The sequence below is a fragment of the Cottoperca gobio genome, chromosome 24 (genome assembly GCF_900634415.1).
Source record: "Cottoperca gobio chromosome 24, fCotGob3.1, whole genome shotgun sequence".
Classification (NCBI taxonomy): domain Eukaryota; kingdom Metazoa; phylum Chordata; class Actinopteri; order Perciformes; family Bovichtidae; genus Cottoperca; species Cottoperca gobio.
The window spans coordinates 7,542,499-7,560,146 of NC_041378.1; the positions used below are offsets into that span (position 1 = coordinate 7,542,499).

General features: G+C 39.6%; 3 protein-coding genes across 5 annotated transcripts; all 3 read right to left on the reverse strand.

Moving 5' to 3' along the window:
• Window positions 1-784: 784 nt before the first annotated feature.
• gtf2h5 (general transcription factor IIH, polypeptide 5) lies at window positions 785-1,998 on the reverse strand. Its single transcript, XM_029425443.1, has 3 exons — window positions 1,876-1,998; window positions 1,446-1,532; window positions 785-1,270 (listed from the first exon to the last, which is right to left on the reverse strand). Exons 2-3 carry the CDS (start codon window positions 1,478-1,480, stop codon window positions 1,090-1,092), a joined length of 216 nt encoding a protein of 71 aa, XP_029281303.1. The 5' UTR covers window positions 1,481-1,532; window positions 1,876-1,998; the 3' UTR covers window positions 785-1,089.
• An 875-nt stretch (window positions 1,999-2,873) lies between these two features.
• On the reverse strand, window positions 2,874-9,964 carry serac1 (serine active site containing 1). 3 transcript variants are annotated; one of them, XM_029425980.1, is made up of 17 exons: window positions 9,855-9,964; window positions 9,194-9,294; window positions 9,056-9,092; window positions 8,818-8,960; window positions 8,317-8,406; window positions 7,558-7,689; window positions 7,339-7,460; window positions 6,948-7,076; window positions 6,701-6,814; window positions 6,221-6,383; window positions 5,877-6,027; window positions 5,638-5,779; window positions 5,290-5,390; window positions 4,928-5,025; window positions 4,118-4,300; window positions 3,884-4,027; window positions 2,874-3,727 (listed from the first exon to the last, which is right to left on the reverse strand). In XM_029425980.1, the coding sequence occupies exons 2-17, from the start codon at window positions 9,285-9,287 to the stop codon at window positions 3,591-3,593; spliced, it is 1,980 nt and encodes a 659-aa protein (XP_029281840.1). In that variant the 5' UTR covers window positions 9,288-9,294; window positions 9,855-9,964; the 3' UTR covers window positions 2,874-3,590. The 3 variants fall into 3 exon arrangements, with proteins under 3 accessions (XP_029281840.1, XP_029281841.1, XP_029281842.1); XM_029425981.1 differs by lacking the exon at window positions 9,855-9,964 and adding an exon at window positions 9,794-9,847; XM_029425982.1 differs by lacking the exon at window positions 9,855-9,964 and adding an exon at window positions 9,728-9,768.
• Window positions 9,965-11,934: 1,970 nt separating this feature from the next.
• Window positions 11,935-13,941, reverse strand: myct1a (myc target 1a). The gene is made up of 2 exons (XM_029425481.1): window positions 13,628-13,941; window positions 11,935-12,689 (listed from the first exon to the last, which is right to left on the reverse strand). Exons 1-2 carry the CDS (start codon window positions 13,680-13,682, stop codon window positions 12,142-12,144), a joined length of 603 nt encoding a protein of 200 aa, XP_029281341.1. The 5' UTR covers window positions 13,683-13,941; the 3' UTR covers window positions 11,935-12,141.
• Between the last annotated feature and the right edge of the window lie 3,707 nt (window positions 13,942-17,648).

The window sequence follows — 17,648 nt, forward strand, 5'->3', positions numbered from 1 at the left end:
AGGAATGTGAAATCACAGTGGCGACAGCTCTTGGTTGTTAGCTATGGAAGTAAACTTTAGGTCAGTGAAGAAGAGAAGAATCTGACAATTGTAAATTTGCAACCACTCAAAGCGCTTTTACAACACAAGTCAGCATTCATAATTTCACACACACATTCATACACTGGTGGCAGAGGCTGATTCACACTCACTCACACACCTTTGGCTATGCTGTCAGGAACAATTTGGGGTTCAGTAATTTTCCCAAGGACACGGCAGGATCTTCTAATTGGCGGATGGCCGCTCTACCTCCTGAGCCAGGAGGTTCGCAGATTTTTCTGGTGAAATATCTAAAGAGTTCCCATTAGGAAGCTCCGTTATGGCTCAAATGTCCAGTTTTGGGTTGAATCCTTAAGACATCTCCATTCTCCACTAGGTAACAGAACTCTTTTTTATGATACGGGAGTTTTTTCTTTATTAACTAATGATGTTCAAAGTAAATGTCATTTAGCAACCACATGCAGGTTTTGGGTACATGCCTGTATAGATGTAACCCCACGATAACTGTAAGGGACTTCAGAACTCTGAATGTCAGAGGGATACAAAAAACTAGTGAGAGAACAACAGTTTTATCTCATTTAGCCACACTGAATGTTGCTGTCTGCCTACTCCAAGAAGTCCATTTTATGACGGAAATGATACATATCCAAATCCATCAAAGACCAGATAAAAGGGGATTTCAGATGGAGTGTGTGTTGGATACACTCAACTGGTGTGGGAATACTAAACAAATATACCTCCATGCAGCCTTTTCTCAATATAGCTCTTTATTTTGATTCTCTGACAAATCACTGCTTTCATCACAGGCAGATGTAAAACTGGCAACTCAAATCATCAATTTTAACTAAGATAAAGAAACAAACTAGCACACATTAGGCTAACACAGTAAAACATCTTTTACTTAGGTTTTTTACTCACATTATTGTAACAAAAAAAGAGCAATTGCTCCATTTCAGTCTGCAGTTAAAACATTGCAAACCACATTAATTTATAGAAAATCTTAAACAGCCACAAGTCCAAGAAGAAAGACTTCTTTGAAAAAGTTGAGAGTTATTTCTGTGTGACGGTGAATGAATTCTGGTCCATTAACTCGCCGACTCTCTCCTGGAGGGTCTTGACCACCTCTTCCAGGATGAAGACATGCGTGTCGTCAAGGTCCTTGAGGATAAACTTCTTTCCCAGGGCCATTTTTTCATCAAGGTAGAGGAGAAACTGTTTCATGGCAGGATCACTGGCCCAGTGAGCAAAGGGGAGAAAGGAGAAACAACGTTATAAGTCATTACATTATGCAAAAATGTGAGGAATAACTTAATCATGCGAGTTAATTTGTGTATAACAGCACCAGTACAGCATATAATTGTCATCAAAATGCTATGATTTATGGGCAAATTCACTGTTTTCCTTACCATTCAACAAGGACACCTTTGTGTACGTTGACCATGTTGACAGGTGCAGAGAAATCAGCAGTCGATGGAAATGTTAATGCTCAAAACCTGCAACACAATAATAAACAAGGACCGTAAACACGAGACGCTAACTGAGCAATAGGTAACCTCGGGACGGTTAACACCAAGTTAGCACGTTTGAGTCTCGGTCTTTTTTTATTAAGACAGTTTGGAAACATACGTTAAAGCAACATTAGTGTTAAAATAATACAAATGCTAGCGCCGGCTTTTGATATGACACAGGTTAGCTTGTTAGCAAAAGTACATAACTCCGGGGATATTCTGTTAAGTAGTGCGATACGTATTGAGCAGAACACACTACCAATAAAGATGTAGATACATAGTTATATTCAAGAGAATTAGTTGAAAAGGACGAGAGACTTTCTCCAACCTGATAGCTGCGGTTGTTTCCTATGCTAACGTTTCATAGCATTGTAAACGTACGGTCTGTACCGAGGGACAATCTTCTGCGGTGCAAAAAATGCGCATGTAGAATTGCCACTATATTAAAGTATCGCAAGTTATTTCAAGTGGAAAAATAAGTATTCAGATTCTTCTCTTAAGAAAAAGTACTAATACCACGCGGTGAAAATACTCCACTTCAAGTTAAAATCCTGCCCGTACCCAGTCAGAGTATAACTAATATATATGATGTTAAAAAAGTATGTTTATTAATATTACTTCTGCATTAATGTGTATGTAGCATTTTACATCATTTTATTATAAAACCACCAAATTTGGAGATGCATGTTTTTTCCTGGACAGGAAGAGGATGAAAATGTGTAATCTGCAAAGTAACTAAAGTTGTCAGAGAAATGTAGTGTAAAAATAACAATATTTGCCTCTGAAATGTAGTGGAGTATAAGTATAAAGTAGCATACAATGGAAATACTTAAGTACCTCAAATTTGTACTCAAGTACAGTACCTGAGTAAATGTACGTAGTTACATTCCACCACTGGCTATTTCTATGGTTCCAACTGGTTGGCGAAAGCGGCATGTGTTTATTTTAGAGTCTATTAGTATACATTGTTTAAAATAAAATGACCGAGTAAAGTTTGTTGAACAGCTACTGGGAAGCTGTTGATAAATGAAATAACCAATTGGGGATGTCTCATTTTCGTAAATCCAGTGAATTAAATATTCAATAAATAAAAAGGTACATCATAGACGCAAAAATGATATAAAAACGTCCAATATTAACAGGTCAGGTTTAGTGATTAACATTTACCACAATAATCTAATGCAGCCAGAGATTTTGGGTCCTTTTGTGCATAATGCACAAGTGTAGTTCCTTATTTAAAAAAAATATTAGATGTAGAATAGAATTAGATGAGATATGCATTGCAAAGTGCCTTTTTAGATGAAAATGATGCAGAGCATAGACAAATCCTACTCCAACTTTACACATTTATTCATTGTCAGCATTGCTAGTGGCAGTGGACTACAAACACATGGAGGTTTAAAACCAATTGCTTGATTATTCTCGTACAAATAAATAAAGCAACCTGAAAATAATATTAATACAGGTCAATTTAAGGTAAAGTTCAGGAAGGAATATGTTTTGGCGGACACAATGAAGGTCATACTGTAGTTGGAATAAAATACATGAATTTAAAAAAAACTAAATATAATACCACTCTAGTCAAATACTGGAGGCGCATGAGTGGCAAAGACATGTCAGTGCATTTTTAAGTAAATATTGTAAGAGCTTTATGTACCATGTTAAACTGGTAAGTCAAAGTGCCTTAAAAATATATTTTGATCTGAAAGTAGTTATGATCTTTAAAAATGTTAATGATCTTTAAAATTCTGGCTCACTAGTGAGAGAAACTTATCTAGGAGGACGACTCGGAGAACAAAATGGCACCCGATATCTTTTTCATCACAACTGACAACTCTTCACGGAAATCAATATGTAAAATACATTTAATTTTCCTATCATAACTATACTATGATCAAATTAGTGGTTGTTTATGTAAATGTACAACAAGGAGAGGCAGTTATGTTTCCATTTGGTTAAGTGGGGATGGGGGGGGGTCAGTGCTCTGCCCCATTTCAAGTAAATAGTAGGTTTTATCAGTGTGTTTGTGTTCATATATTTCAGTCAGTGGCTGATGTAGCCCTGCAGAGCTTCTAGGATGAACTGGAGGCTGCGCTTGTACAGAAAGGAGTCCTTCTTCTCTGGCTTGCAGATGTTGAGATGATCTACGTCCACCTCGATGAGCTCCCCGATGCCGAGATCTGAAACCAAACCAGAGCAGGCCCAAGGTAAGAGCTAAAAGAACAATATTGCAGACATAACGCCATTACGATCGATGCTCTTTTTGCTCATGCATTCATATTTAAGCTAAGCACAGATAAAGTGTCTTATTTCCCATGTACATTAATGTTACATACTTGCTGACTGTGTTGGAACCACCAGTATCTTGATCATGGGACCGATGTTTGTTGGCAGCGTCTCTGCAAAGCTCAGCACCTTGATTTCCTTTTCCTTGACCATGTTCAGGAAGTCCTCATTCAGATTGCGCAGCGCTGGTGAGTCTTAAAAACACATGAACTCACAATAGATATTGAACAATTTCTATGAAACACAAACAGTCGTGGTCCTCAGAATTAATTTGACTCACTTACCTTTACAAAGCTCTCTGACTTCTACAGAGGGAAAGAGGAGATATCTGACATTGACTGAGTACTCTGCCATAAAGGTGCCATGGTGAGGAACACTATAGAACATAATGCCCTTGGTGTTCTTTAACAGTCCATGCATATCTGGGTCCTCTGAGGCATCCAGCAGCATCTTCTTCACAAGCAATCCTAACGGCAAAATCAAACACAAGAGGAGAGGACAGTGAGTGCAACTTTTAAATTAGATAAATACAATCACATGTTGGTACAGATGTGAAATAACACCAGGCCATTTATTTTATTTAAAAGGTAAGGCTGTACTGAATGTCATTTTGTTACATTCAAATGTTTTATTGAAGCTTCAAAAGGTCTTCAGAGGTCATCACACTAAAAAAATAAAATTCTAAAGTATTTTCTTTATTTAAATCAACTTTCTTTAATGGATATAACCCAGAAAACAAGTTATGAATTCTGGAAATGATTACATTTATCTTTTTTTTTTAATAAACTTTGACTTTTGGACGTACAACGCTCGGGAGTTATAGGAAATGTTTGGATCACACAAGTCGGAAGCAATCCTACGCAGCCACCACTGGAATCTAATTCTACAAATAGTATAATAAAGTGTAGCCTAATCTTTATCTGCAACTGTGAAAACAATACTGAGTTTAATCAGAATGAACAGACTTGCAAAATAAAGAAGCTGCGCAGCATTCAGATGTTTATTTAGAATTCAAATTTCAATGTTACGAATGAAGCTTTGAACTATTCGGTCTAATCTGACATGCTTGTGGAAGGAAAGTTCTGACAAAATACCTCCCATACTGTGGGCTACCCAGACCACAGGCCTCTCTCCAACTCCTGCCAGCTTTAACTTCTTTAGCAGCTCTTGACTTCTGTAGGCCAAGGACTTCCTGAAGAGCCCAAAGCAAAGAATTGTTCAACAGTTCACTTGTTGTTGGAATTGTGCATAATGAACACTGGAACATTTAGAATAATACAACATAACTTCACTAAGAACTGTTGCTTAATTAGCTTCAAAATAAATAGTCATTGTGTTGGATGACCTGTGGAAAATATTTGAAGTTATTACTATTGATAAGTAACTTGCACAACCGTACAATATGTTATACTTAAACACCAGTGGGCAACGCATGAAGAAACTACAGATTCCTCACCTCTGATTTTCAACGGGACACTTGGCCATCCAGTCACTGAGGTGACTGTCATACTCCACTGTTAGTACTCTCAGGTTTGGACAGTCAGCAGCCAACCATGACTGTCAATGAAAGACGACACAATAACACAGAACAACAGTGAGAGATGATTAATTTCCTCAAGATTAAATCAAAAATATTCATGAGACCTCACATTTCATTGAGCAAACACTATTGATTCTCCCCTACGACCAACCCATAGTTGTTTCAAAGCTTTCATTTAAATCGTAGGAGGAAAAACATGGAAAGACACGTCATGGTGATCCATAATGCTCCACAGTAATTAGAGGAATTAGGTGAAATGTTCACCTTTGGCCAGCACTCAGTGTAGTCGCCGCTGCTCTCTGCTTCCTTCTCTTCCTCTAACATATTACGGTCCTTTTGCCTCCAAGTCTTAAAAGCTGCCCCGAGAATCCCGTGGATGAAGAGCACGTCTGCTTTGATTGGCTGGCTGGAAATGACCACATTGTCAAAGATAAGTGTTGGTTTAAAATTAAACTTACACTTCTTAAAAAATTATTAAACAGTAGAATTAATCGTTTACCTACTTGCCACGTGTTTGTGGGTGGAGGATATAGACGCCGTCTTGGTACTTCTCTTTCACCGTCTCCCTATCCAGGTTGGCCAGAGCACGAGCTGCATGAGACGCCTGCATGACATGAGGAGACTGCATCATCTCAGCCAGGACAGATACCCAGCCTGAAGGTGTGATATAGGAAAGAAAGAAAAATAATGTATAATCTGTTGTTCAGTTTTAAATTACAATACAATTGGGAGAGAAAGTATTAAAAACAGAAAGCATTGGTGAACATGGTGATTACACATTATGTAATCCGTACATTTTATCCACACATCGTCCTCTATGGAATAATCAGATGAGTTGCAGACTTACCAGACTGGGATATGGCCTGGTAAGTACTTTCATTGAGCGCCAAATTTCCTATGATACGAACAATGTTCCTCTGGATCTTCAGGGAGTCTGTACGAAGCTGATAAACCCTCTGGAGGAGCTGCAGACCCCCGTTGGCAACTATGTGATCACAGTGACTCTGGACCTGCAGACAAGATGAGTCTCAGTAAGTTCAGAACATTTATTTACCTCACCGAGCAATCAAAATCAACAGCAGTCTCCACAGGAGTTAGATTGTCGTTCAGGTGCGGACCAAATTAAGTGATGAGGTAATAGCTGTTTCTGCTTCGAAAACTATGAAATTCAATTTCAGTTCAGTGTGCAGTGTATACAGTTAGAGCACCGTTCTATAAATACTTACTGACAGGAGTCACTCCAACCGTGAAACATAAGAATCCACTGAAATAAGTAACCAAACAACTTCTGCCAAGAGTAGATCATGTTTAGATGTGTAATCGTTACCTTTGAGTGCTGTACCAGTGCCTGTAGGCAAAAGGATTCCACCTTCTCAGAGGGAACAGAGGTGAGGCTCTGGGCGTAAGGCAGCCCATTACCTCCAAAACACCACAGACCACCCTGTAACATAGGAGAGCGTATGTGTTATAGGAGGATTTAAAGATTTTTAAACCTTTTTTAAACAAAGTTAGTCACTTTGCAAAGGATTGTATGTAGAAGTGCACGTGTGAGTTAATCTTTCCATCTCAATTACCCGTTGCGCTGCCATGGACTGGGTGCTCTCTCGAAGGGCGAGTGAGGTGAAGTACTGAACACATTTGTCCACCTCAGACTGAGGCAGAGACGCCAGCAGCTGCCTCAGTCCATCCTCTGCTGACAAACCCTGTGAAGAAGTCGATGCAGTTATCATCTTATTTTCCTGTGTGCTGTAAAGGATCATTAGTGATGAACAGCTTGTTTCCCCTCGCAGTTTGACAGTTAACATGCACTAGCCGATTGCAACAAGACACAATATCACAAATCTGATTTCTTGAGAAATATTTGTGTTGAATGTATCATTATTTTATAATTTACTTTTTTATTTATTGTATAGTGTAAGTGACAGAGATATTCTATATAATATACTTTTCTACGGATGTACTTACGTCCTCCAGGTCAGGCAGTGCAGGTGAGCGCAGGAAGAATCGAAGGTCTACCTGAGGAGTCCGGGCCAGGCCCACTGATGTTCGCTGGTCTATAATCTGGGCTGCTGTCTGGTACTGGTAGTCTGCGTTATAGAAAACAGTTGTGAACTAACCCCACTTCACTTGTTGTATACAATACAAAAACCTGAATTGATATGCAACACTTTTTGTGTATTTTACCCCGCCAGTGGTGATTTTCTGCAAGCTCCTGAACAGCCTTTACTCTGATGGTTTTATTGGCTGACAGTGTCCTCTTCAGTAGAGCCCATAATGCCACCTCATGTGCGTCTGCATCGACATGGCTGAAGTGCTCTAAGACATACAAATAGAGAGCACACTGACTGGCTAAACATTTACAGAACAAAGTGGATAGAACAAGTACTACTAATATTTCTAAAAAGGCACTGTGAAATTGAATTCCAACTGTGTCTACCGGGACTAACTATCAGTATCTACAGTACCACTTTCAGATTATTACAACAGCTAGGATGCAACAAACCTTGTGGTTTCAAATCTTGTGGCATCAACTTGGCAGCTATTTATTAAAGTCAAACGTTAATTCATTAGATGTCTTACAGGAATAGAATTTATTTAAAAAGCATATTTCTATGATCCGTTACAATTTAAAGTCATGATTAATACAGAGCTAAAATAAAACAAAACAATCATTCATCTATATTACAGCCAATTGCACAATAATGTGCAAACTATGAGACAGTCAAAACAGGAAGTGCATGTACAAGGCAGGTGTTTCCTTTACCTTCACCCCACATACAAAACTGCAGCTTTCTGAAAATAAATATTTGTGCTTCTATGAGCAGAAACTTCTGCTTTCCAATCTTAGAAACATGTGGGGCAGCGCTACGGTCGCACACTGTGCACTCCAAGTGTGAGTTTAGGTGAACTGGTACAGTACAATGACAACTTTTGGTTTCTTACCGTCTAGTGATTGCATCAAAACCCGAGATGATATTTCCAGAAACCGCCTTGCTGCTTTGTGAAGTTCTCTCCTTGCTTTGTGTGTGAGCCCTGGACACACAGTGTACACAAATGACTACAGTAACCTAGAAAATCATTTCAATAAATACACTATAATGTAATAGTTGCTCGTTGGAATCTCAGTATAGGTTGGTAGGTGATGGTTTCGATTAAATAAGACAACTTTGACAATTGGAAGTGAGATCAGTCAACACCCAATAATTCAGGCAGGAAAGATAGTGGAGAGGGGAAGGAAGGAAGGAAAGACAGGAAGTTATGATAACAAACGTCATTGAGCACCTGGCCATGGCAAACTCAGTATGACTTTGTGCCCATACAAGAAATAAATAAAGCAATTCAGCATATTCCAGATGTCACCTAACTGATCTTGGAAAAACAAAAAAGGGACACGTGACAATTTCCCAGTTTAGCCATAACGTCTAGGTGGATGACATTCGGTACCTGCAGTAAGGTTCTCCTTTTCATCTGAGGGAGTGGCTCTCAGATAGATGTAAGACTTGTACTTCTCCTGAAGAATTGCACTAGTATCAATGGTCACAGCCTTGTTCAAGGCCACCACTTCATAAGTGATGAAAATACAGCCCCTGTAGAAAGTTAATGGGCTTAGATAGTAGTTCTTTTCACACAAGTTTGCTATTGAAGTCAAAAAGGTAAAATGTATGCAAACACTGTAACTTACCCGGAGACAACTGCACCAGTTACTTTAGCAACCTTCCCTAAATGGCAGCAAAACAAATAAAATATATTATTAGATACTTGTTTGAATCCACGTCTTTAGAGTAATTATTTAGGCCAATTATGTCTTATCGTAACTTACTTAAAGCTTTCCACTGAAGCACTTTCCTCACTCCTGACGGCCCAGCTGTGCTCAGTCTCCGACAGCGGATTAAGCGTAGAGCCGCCCCAGACATCCTCCGCCTGCATATCACCAAGTATGTTGGGGATAGATTAATCACACCACCACAGAGGACTAACAACTTATTCCAAACCAGTGCTAGCTCACACAAACAACGCAGCTTTACAAAGCGTAGAGCCAATGACACTTGATACTGTACTTAAGCGATTTAACAATAAGGCTCTTAACAAGCGACAGTATCAACATTGAACGTGTGACACTAAAGTAGTCAACAAAAGTACAGCGAAGTCGTCAAATCATTCACAGGTGCTCTAGCTAATGTTAGCTAATTAGCTGCAGTTTAACTTAGTTGCGACTGCCACACCAACTGTCAGTCTAACCCAATTCATCCAGCTTTATGTTACCCTAAAGTAAGCGGTGTGACACTCATAACGTAAACACTCATGTGAAACTGTAACAACAGTCAAGCTAAATCAGCCGTTAGCAAACACTAACTTGCTCAAGGTTTAGCTGTTGGCTAACGTTTCACTTCCGCCAACTAACTAACTGTGAGCTACCCACCTGGCCGATTAAGCTAACCGTTTCGTGCGGGTTTATTGTCATTTCTGAACTGGGACATTACCTTATTAATTGACTGACAAGCTTTAATAAGGACTACGGTGATGTTCCCGACGACTGCAGCGCCCGGTGTTCATTAACAACGTCAACTTGTCTCACAAATAATACGTCATGTCCCGCAACTAACGCGATCAGGAAACTAAATATATATTTTTATATAGTAACACAAATATACTAAACGTATGCAGTGCGGTGTGTGTGATGAGTTGTATGTTGTGTTATTATATTTATACAATAACATATCTGTGATGATGTGTTTTTGCTGTCAGGAGGGCAGGAACAGGTGTTACGGTTTAACTAGTGAATGCGTCTGTGGTTGTCATAGTTACGACAGATGTTAGCTGGATGTTAGCAACGCTGAGTGGAAATGTTTCCTCAAACAAGACTCCAAACATGAATTAGAGACATATTTTTTAACATTGTAATGAAAAACTAAACAAAAACGAATCCAGGATGACAGCTATGCTAGATCCTGTTTTCAACAGCTGTCTTAACCTCAGGGCATTCAGCTGAAAGTCACTAGTTAACAGGGTTACTAGTTAACCCCTAACACCAGTCTACCTTTCAATGATACAAGGATCATTTATTGTAATTGTACAACACAGGGTTGTGCAACGAAATGCAGTTGCAGTCCCATTTTTACTAGTAAGAGAAAACTTTGTGTGGAGGATGAGTTTAGGAATCTCACAGCCTGAGGAAAGAAGCTGCTCTGTAGTCTGGTGGTAGGACAGCGGATACTTCTGTTGCTCTTGCCAGATGGCAGCAAGGTGAACAGGCTGGGGTTGGTATTGTACTTTAATATCCTTTGTGTTCTTTGCAGGCACCTTTTCTCACTGATGCTCGGCAGTTTTGATCACCCGCTGTCCTGTACCAAACCTTTGTTCTGAAACTAGTCAGACTGCACATGAAAATGAAACCTCTGCTCAAAGGGGGTGGCTAAATTATAATAATTAGAAAAAACACCTGCAGTCCAATACAAGAATCATACAACAAATACAAACTATTGTAAAGATTATAATGTTAACAGAAAGATGCTGCTGATTGAGGCCGTAGTTTGTGTGTATTAGATTGCATTCTATTGTAAAAAAGATTGTTTCCTTATTGTCCACATCAAAGGTCAACATCACAATGCAATATTTTACATCAACACCATAATCTCAAAATACAATCAACATTTGTCTAGCACAGTCAACGAAAATGGAACTTAATAACTTCTCTATGGTAGTATTTATTTATAAGACTACTGTTTTAGGGTAGTAATATTTTACAACTTTTATTAAGTGTTCATGTTATTATGTCCATATCTTGTGTTGCCTTATGCAAGTTGAGGGCACTGCTTTGTTTGTGCTACCAAACGCCCTACAGACCACAGGTTTTGTATGGAACGCTTTGTTGTTATGCTTTTGATTTTAGTCTTTACTGCATTAATTTATGAGCAAAGCTCGGCAAAATTCAAATATAAAATACAAAAACTTCTGACACCTAATGCCCGACTTTCTGTGCATCTCTCTTTCTAGCTCACACATTCTGTTCTTGCAAACACAGACACACCAAACATACCACATCTCCATAAAAAGACAGTGTGAGACAGCAATTAAAACATCAAATGAGTTCAAAGCGGTCTCCACCAGGGTTTGCATAGATACGTTCATGGCGCAATTTATTAAATACAAGTTAACACATAAACAATCGCTTTCCTTTAGGTTACGTATACACATCATTATCATTCTTTCTTTTGCATAGTTATTGATCAGAAGGGACATTGGAGAAGTCTTGCCTTGCAGCATAAATGCCCGGTCCCCAGTATGTATTCATAGACCTTGTCTTAACTAAACAAAGATTCTGTGCAAGCATGCATGAGTGTCAATCACCACTAAATATAGACTGCTCATTTTTAATATTTCTGTTCATTAGCAACTATTTAATTTCACATTGCTGAGAGTGTGAACAGTTATGGAGTTGTGGACAGTTATTAAATATTTTGCATCAGTATTGGTCAAAGGCAAGTATGCTTATGTCGAAACCAGATATATATATATATATATATATATATATATATATATATATATAAAAATAAATAAAAAAAGAAACTCATACAGAACTTATTGTTGTTTCAGAGCGTTATTGTTGAGCAGCGCACACAATTGACCTTGATGTCCTTGCTGCCTCCACTCTGATCCACCTGGTCATATAAATCAATACAGATTTAGCCCAACATCATTTGTAAATCCATTTACAACTCTGGGCTCATTTAGTTAAGAGTCAGCCTGATGCTCTCACTCTCACTCCTCTCAGGTGCATGTTTCCTGATATGCTCTAATGACGCTTTCATAAGCTGGAGGTGGGGTCGGTGTAGTGTGGAAACCCCTCAGTCCATTGTTCCCCCAAAATGACTCTGGTCTGGGTGGGGTGGCCGCTGGCTGAGTTGCTGTTTGAGCTGATCCAGTTGACGTGGTCAGAGTCGGTGTGCGAGGCAGCGTGGTCTGGCTCCCCTCCTCTGCCTCCCTTGCAATTTGGCTGCACTGGAGGAGAGGGTGGAAGGTGGAGGCCCTGAAGCTGGATTTGTGCCCCAGTGGGTCGTGGTGGTCTGGGGAGGAAGTCTGCCGATGGAAGCTGAAAGCAGCACTGACCAAACTGTTGTTGCTCCGCCGGTCGTAGCTGCTGTTGCGGTTGAAACCTGGCCGGTTGCGGGAAGGCGTGCGTGATTGGCGAGGAGGGCGGCGGGTGATGCTGGCAGAGCCTGCTCTGCGTCGGGACATCCAGGTCAAAATCACGTAAACCAAGGCCCCCAAGACCAGACCCACCGCCATGGACACACAGAAAGCTATGATCAGAGGGACTGTGAAGAGAGAAACGCGTATCAAAAAGGATATTTTAAAGTTCTGTGCTTTAATATGAATCCTTCTCAAACACCCTCCATATTTGTGGTTTCTACTTGATATATCTATTTTTCTTCTGCTCAATTAACTTATTTACTCTTCAGGTTCACTGTGTGAGACAATAGTTTAATAATAGCTATGCACATGTAATATATATAAATAAATGTTATCCTTAATAACAGTCTTTTTTATTATCCTTGGGAATGGAAGGAATTTTAATTACAATCTATGCTTTAACCAAAATGACAAAAAACATCTGTTTGTCACAAATGGAGGATTGCCAACAACGTCTTGCAAGATGGTGCCCCTTGACAAAATAATAATAGGCTTTCCTCTTTCATGTTTACCAGAGTAAAGTTTTTGGGGAACAACAAACTGATTACATTTCAGTCCCACAAAAAAGATACTCATTTTTTTTTTTTGCTCATTGCTTCTCTGCCTTGGAAGCAGTCGTGCCCACATAAGCGTGCTTGAGAGAAGAGAGAATGCAGCAGCTAAGACAAATCCTTTGGACTGCTGCCAGAGAAAACAAATCAATTTCCTTTCAATACAGTTAAGCATTAAAAATACTGAACCCGCTTTGCTACCAGCCCATATTTCCAAATCAGTTTTTCTCTCTAACTTTTGCAAAAAGGAAAGGGGAAACTGGTGAAAAGTCATCTGGAAATGACATTCGGGAAAACTGAGGAAAAACACACTAAGAAAAACATAGATTTGAAGTGAGTTGCAAACGTTTTCTTTCTGATTCGTTTTTTAATGAAGCAATCTTCAAAAGGAATCAGGCTATCTATTTCAGAGGTAATTAAAGCTTGAATTCCTGAGAGACCACCATTGCCAATCAGAGAGACCACTTGAAAAAGACCAGCTTAAAGAGAAGGGAAGTTAGAAAAAAACTCACCGGCATCAAAAGACTGAAGTATTTCCAGAAAGAGATTTGTGTTGTTCTCAGCCATGACTTCGAGGAGAAGAAGAGAGAGAGAGTGATACTTGACTTTACTCTCACTTCTCCTCTTCCTCTGTCAATTCTTGCCTGTCTCTCCTTCTTCTAATGGGTATTCCTGTCTTTTCTGCCTGCCCTCTTTCCTGTTCTGTCACTTTCTCCCTTTCTCGTCCCTCGCTCACTTTTCTCTGTCAGTATGTCTGTCTCCCTCAGAGGGAGACTCAGCCCAGAGGCACACAGGACTGGCGGCTAACCCTGGCAGTCGTCTTGTTTATGGAAGTGGAAAACGACACTGTCACATTTCCTGCTTTTCTGCTTGAAATTAGCAACAGGAGTGGCTTATCTATCCAGGACAGAGATCCTGGTGGTGGGGAGACGGGGTGTTGCTATAATCACTTCCTCTCCCATCATTTCCTTCAGGTTGATTAATGTAGAATGGTATCACCCCAGTTCTGTAAGACTCAGTACTTCAGCTTTCAGCATAGGAAACTTAAGTCCACCACACTCACCAATGTTTTTGTTCCTTTGAAATGATAAATATTTCAATCTCTCTCATACTTTTTCCTTCCACCACAGAGACCACAGGCGACAGTTTTGCCACAAGCGGCAGTCACAGGCCTGAAACCATAGCTGGAATAGATGGTGGCAATACTGTTAGTGCTTTTAATACTCAGTTGTAATGATGCAAAAAATGACGCTACTCGGGTGTATTTTCAAACAGACTCCATGGATATCTGCCTGTTCTGGTTTCCAGCCTCTTTGTTAGTAATCTCAGTCTTTCCACAGTGTCTGCCAGGTCAGCGGTGCCTGTATTGGACGTCTGGTCCTTTCTCAGTTAAAGAGATCCAGTAAAAACATTGTAGTTTGATAAGATAGAAAAGCAGCACGTCGACTCTTTCAATGCACCAACATTTTTCACTTTCATAAATCAGGATACAGCGAATGCAGATGAAGCTCTTCATGTTACTCATTCTTGAGCTAACAGTCGGCATTGTTTTAATTCCCTTCCAAGACAAATCTGCAAGGTCATCAGTTCAGTCAGAGGAAAGGATGCAAGTAGTCATGTTGGCATGCATGGTTGGTATTGCCCCCCCCCCTCAGCTTTGGATTTTGCTTTCCAGAGTGTATTATAAGTCAAGACAAGTCAAAGTGTATTATAGCCCAATAACACAAAGCACAAAGGGCCGTACATATAATAAAAACAGCAATGAGCAACATTAGCAAAACACAGAAAAACATATAAAAACATTACAAACAGAGTATTTGAAACATACACTATATACAATGAAAACAGTAACTAGCTAAATGTACAAAAACAAACAGAAGCAAGGCAACACATATACGAAGAAGCCTATATAGAAAACATACAGTACATATACTGAGAAGGTGACAACCTTCAGCCTGACCAGAGGAGAGAGAACAGCCCGACCAAAGCCTGAACTTCCTTTAATTGTCGGCTCCGTCGTAAAACCTGTCCAAAATAACCAGCAAAAAACAATAACACTCTGTGAAATAGTATGCATGGCCATTGTGTTTTGTTACAAAGTAATTTTAGTGCAATGGGCTCATAGGTGAGAGAGACATTCTTTGAGCTTTAGGAGCTTAAGTTCACGGCCTTCTTAAAATGTCGTTGGGCAGAGTGGTGGGGAAATTACAGCGTGCAGTCCTAAAATTAGCTTTCTGTAAAGGACTTCAAGGATGTAGGCAGCGATGTACTATAATATTACTGTGTTGAAAGAAATCTTACAGGGCATTGAGGAGTTTCTAAATGTGTAAATATTGTATCTCAACAGTAGCTTTTATTAATGTGCCATTCCGGGTCAGCACTTAGGCATAAACTTAGATGTTATAAGAGGGAAAAGGGAGGTTTGTACAATAAATGAATACCACTCCGGTCAGTATTATTTGGATGGAGAGAGGCTGAGCCAACCACCAGGAAATTACTCCCAAAATGCATTTCTTTTATTCCCTCCTTGACCAGGAGATGGAGTAATACTCCAGGATAACTTCACACAGCATCATGTGTCCTGAAAACCTCAGATTGCAGGTCCACTCCCAACCTGGCCATTAAACATACGAAAATAATGTAGTAGGTAAACATATAACATTTTATATTTAACGTGCAAACTGCTCGTCGTCACGTGGATCATAGTGTGTTTGCTGGGCTACACATACTGATTATTGCATACATACTCTACATCATCCATAGCAGAACATTTATCCCACAGTTTTGATATCACATACATTTTAAGAGATGCAATACAATGCAATGATAATTGGTCTTCTATTATATAAAGCATATTTGACATATAGTTTTTTGCAGGGTTTGTGAAAACAAAATGAAAAAAACAAGCATAGGTAAATCCACATCTTTTGAATATCTTCTAACATTGGTAATACATTGGGCTACAAACATCAGTATAACTTATTTAACATCACTTGTACCTGTAAAGATTAGTTTATTTGTTTAAGGACACATCTGAGTCAATTCTACATTAAATGGCTTATTTAGTGTTGTGCAGTACATATAATAGAGTTGCAGAACAGTATTTCTCTCTTTGGCATTATGTTGATTTTGACATGCAGGTTGACAACAAACTTCTAATGAGATTTTAGAAAACTTGCTGACTATGCATGGAAGAGATTACCACACCGGCGGTCTTGGTCCCAGCTCTCTGCCTGTGCAATGATTCGATAAGAAAATGGATGTTAACGGGGAAGTGTCTGGCTACTGTAGGAAGATTTCCTATTGACCCCAGTGCTTTGTCTCTGCTCCCTGCTCCCCTGTACTGCAGCAGTGTCCTGCTCTCGCTTTTGCTGAATCTGTTTGGTCCTGAGAGGCTCTGGACGGTAGAGGTCACCCCCAGCCGAGCTGCGTAAAAATGTAGGAATCAGCAGTCCATCCCTGCTGCAGAGGAGCCGGCCAATCCAACTAAATCCCACAATGTATCACAGCGGCAAGTCGAACAGCTGATTATGACAGCGTTACTTCAAAATGGTTCGATTTTTATAGATATTTATAAGGATGAAGTGATCATTTAATTGTTACTGAGTGGGTTGAGGTTAAACTGCCACAGTAATTAATTTGTCCCTGGTTTTGCTCTGACAGTCGGATAGACATGTAACTTGGATGAATTATTATACATGTTTTTGTCCTGTACATAACATGTTGTCATTTTCATTCAAAACGAAGAAAATTGCATATAGAATTTATTTTGGTGGTTAGCTTTGCCACTAAATCTAAATAATCACTCCTTCCCCCACATCATTTTAGCTAAGAGTGTTTTTCCCCCCAGTAAACATCATGTTTATTCAGTCACTGTAGACAAACGGTACACAGCAGAGCTTCAAAAGGGAGCCTAGACAATACAGAGATCAAGAAATCTGGACTCGCAAATAGATTGTGGAGAGCTTCTCTGTTGTCCTGCAGATTTACATCCATAAAATCACCCTCATTCACCTGCTCCTAATGCCACCAGCTTATTAACATAAAGCCATTCCACAAAGTAATCCTGGAAGCAGATTGCACTGCACTGTCATCACAACAGATTGAATTCCACATGCACTACATCTGCGCATTTATTCAGTGTCATTCATTTACCAAAATTGAGCTGAGGATCTGCAATCAATAATAATTTATCAGCTTTTATATTTTTCATGCCCACTCCTCAGTCCCCTCGCTTTGTTGAATGAGACTGTGGCCGGAGCGGTGAAGCTCTAAAAGCTCTCCTGAGATGATGATGAAAGGAGTTGTCTAATGGGATTACACATCGCGATAAGTGCTCGGAGCCTATTGGTTCATCTCGCCACACTCCTGCATTTCAAAGAGTGGCATTGATCTGCTGTGCAGGAGCGTATATCGGATATAGAGTTCTGGAGAGATGTTTTATTGGCAGGGCTGCGTTTTGCTCGGATGTTTACTTGTGTCAATGATTTGTTTTCACATTTTATTTTAAACGAAAAGTACACTCTTGTAGAA

Coding starts and splice junctions, on each gene's coding strand:
- gtf2h5 (XM_029425443.1), bottom strand. CDS start 1,480: ATGGTCAACGTACACAAAGGTGTCCTTGTTGAATG. Junction 1,271..1,445: donor AAAGGTGTCCTTGTTGAATG/GTAAGGAAAACA, acceptor TCACTGGGCCAG/TGATCCTGCCATGAAACAGT.
- serac1 (XM_029425980.1), bottom strand. CDS start 9,287: ATGTCTGGGGCGGCTCTACGCTTAATCCGCTGTCGGAGACTGAGCACA. Junction 9,093..9,193: donor GCTTCAGTGGAAAGCTTTAA/GTAAGTTACGAT, acceptor GCTGCCATTTAG/GGAAGGTTGCTAAAGTAACT. Junction 4,028..4,117: donor AGTCAGAGAGCTTTGTAAAG/GTAAGTGAGTCA, acceptor TGTGTTTTTAAG/ACTCACCAGCGCTGCGCAAT.
- myct1a (XM_029425481.1), bottom strand. CDS start 13,682: ATGGCTGAGAACAACACAAATCTCTTTCTGGAAATACTTCAGTCTTTT. Junction 12,690..13,627: donor ACTTCAGTCTTTTGATGCCG/GTGAGTTTTTTT, acceptor CTCTCTTCACAG/TCCCTCTGATCATAGCTTTC.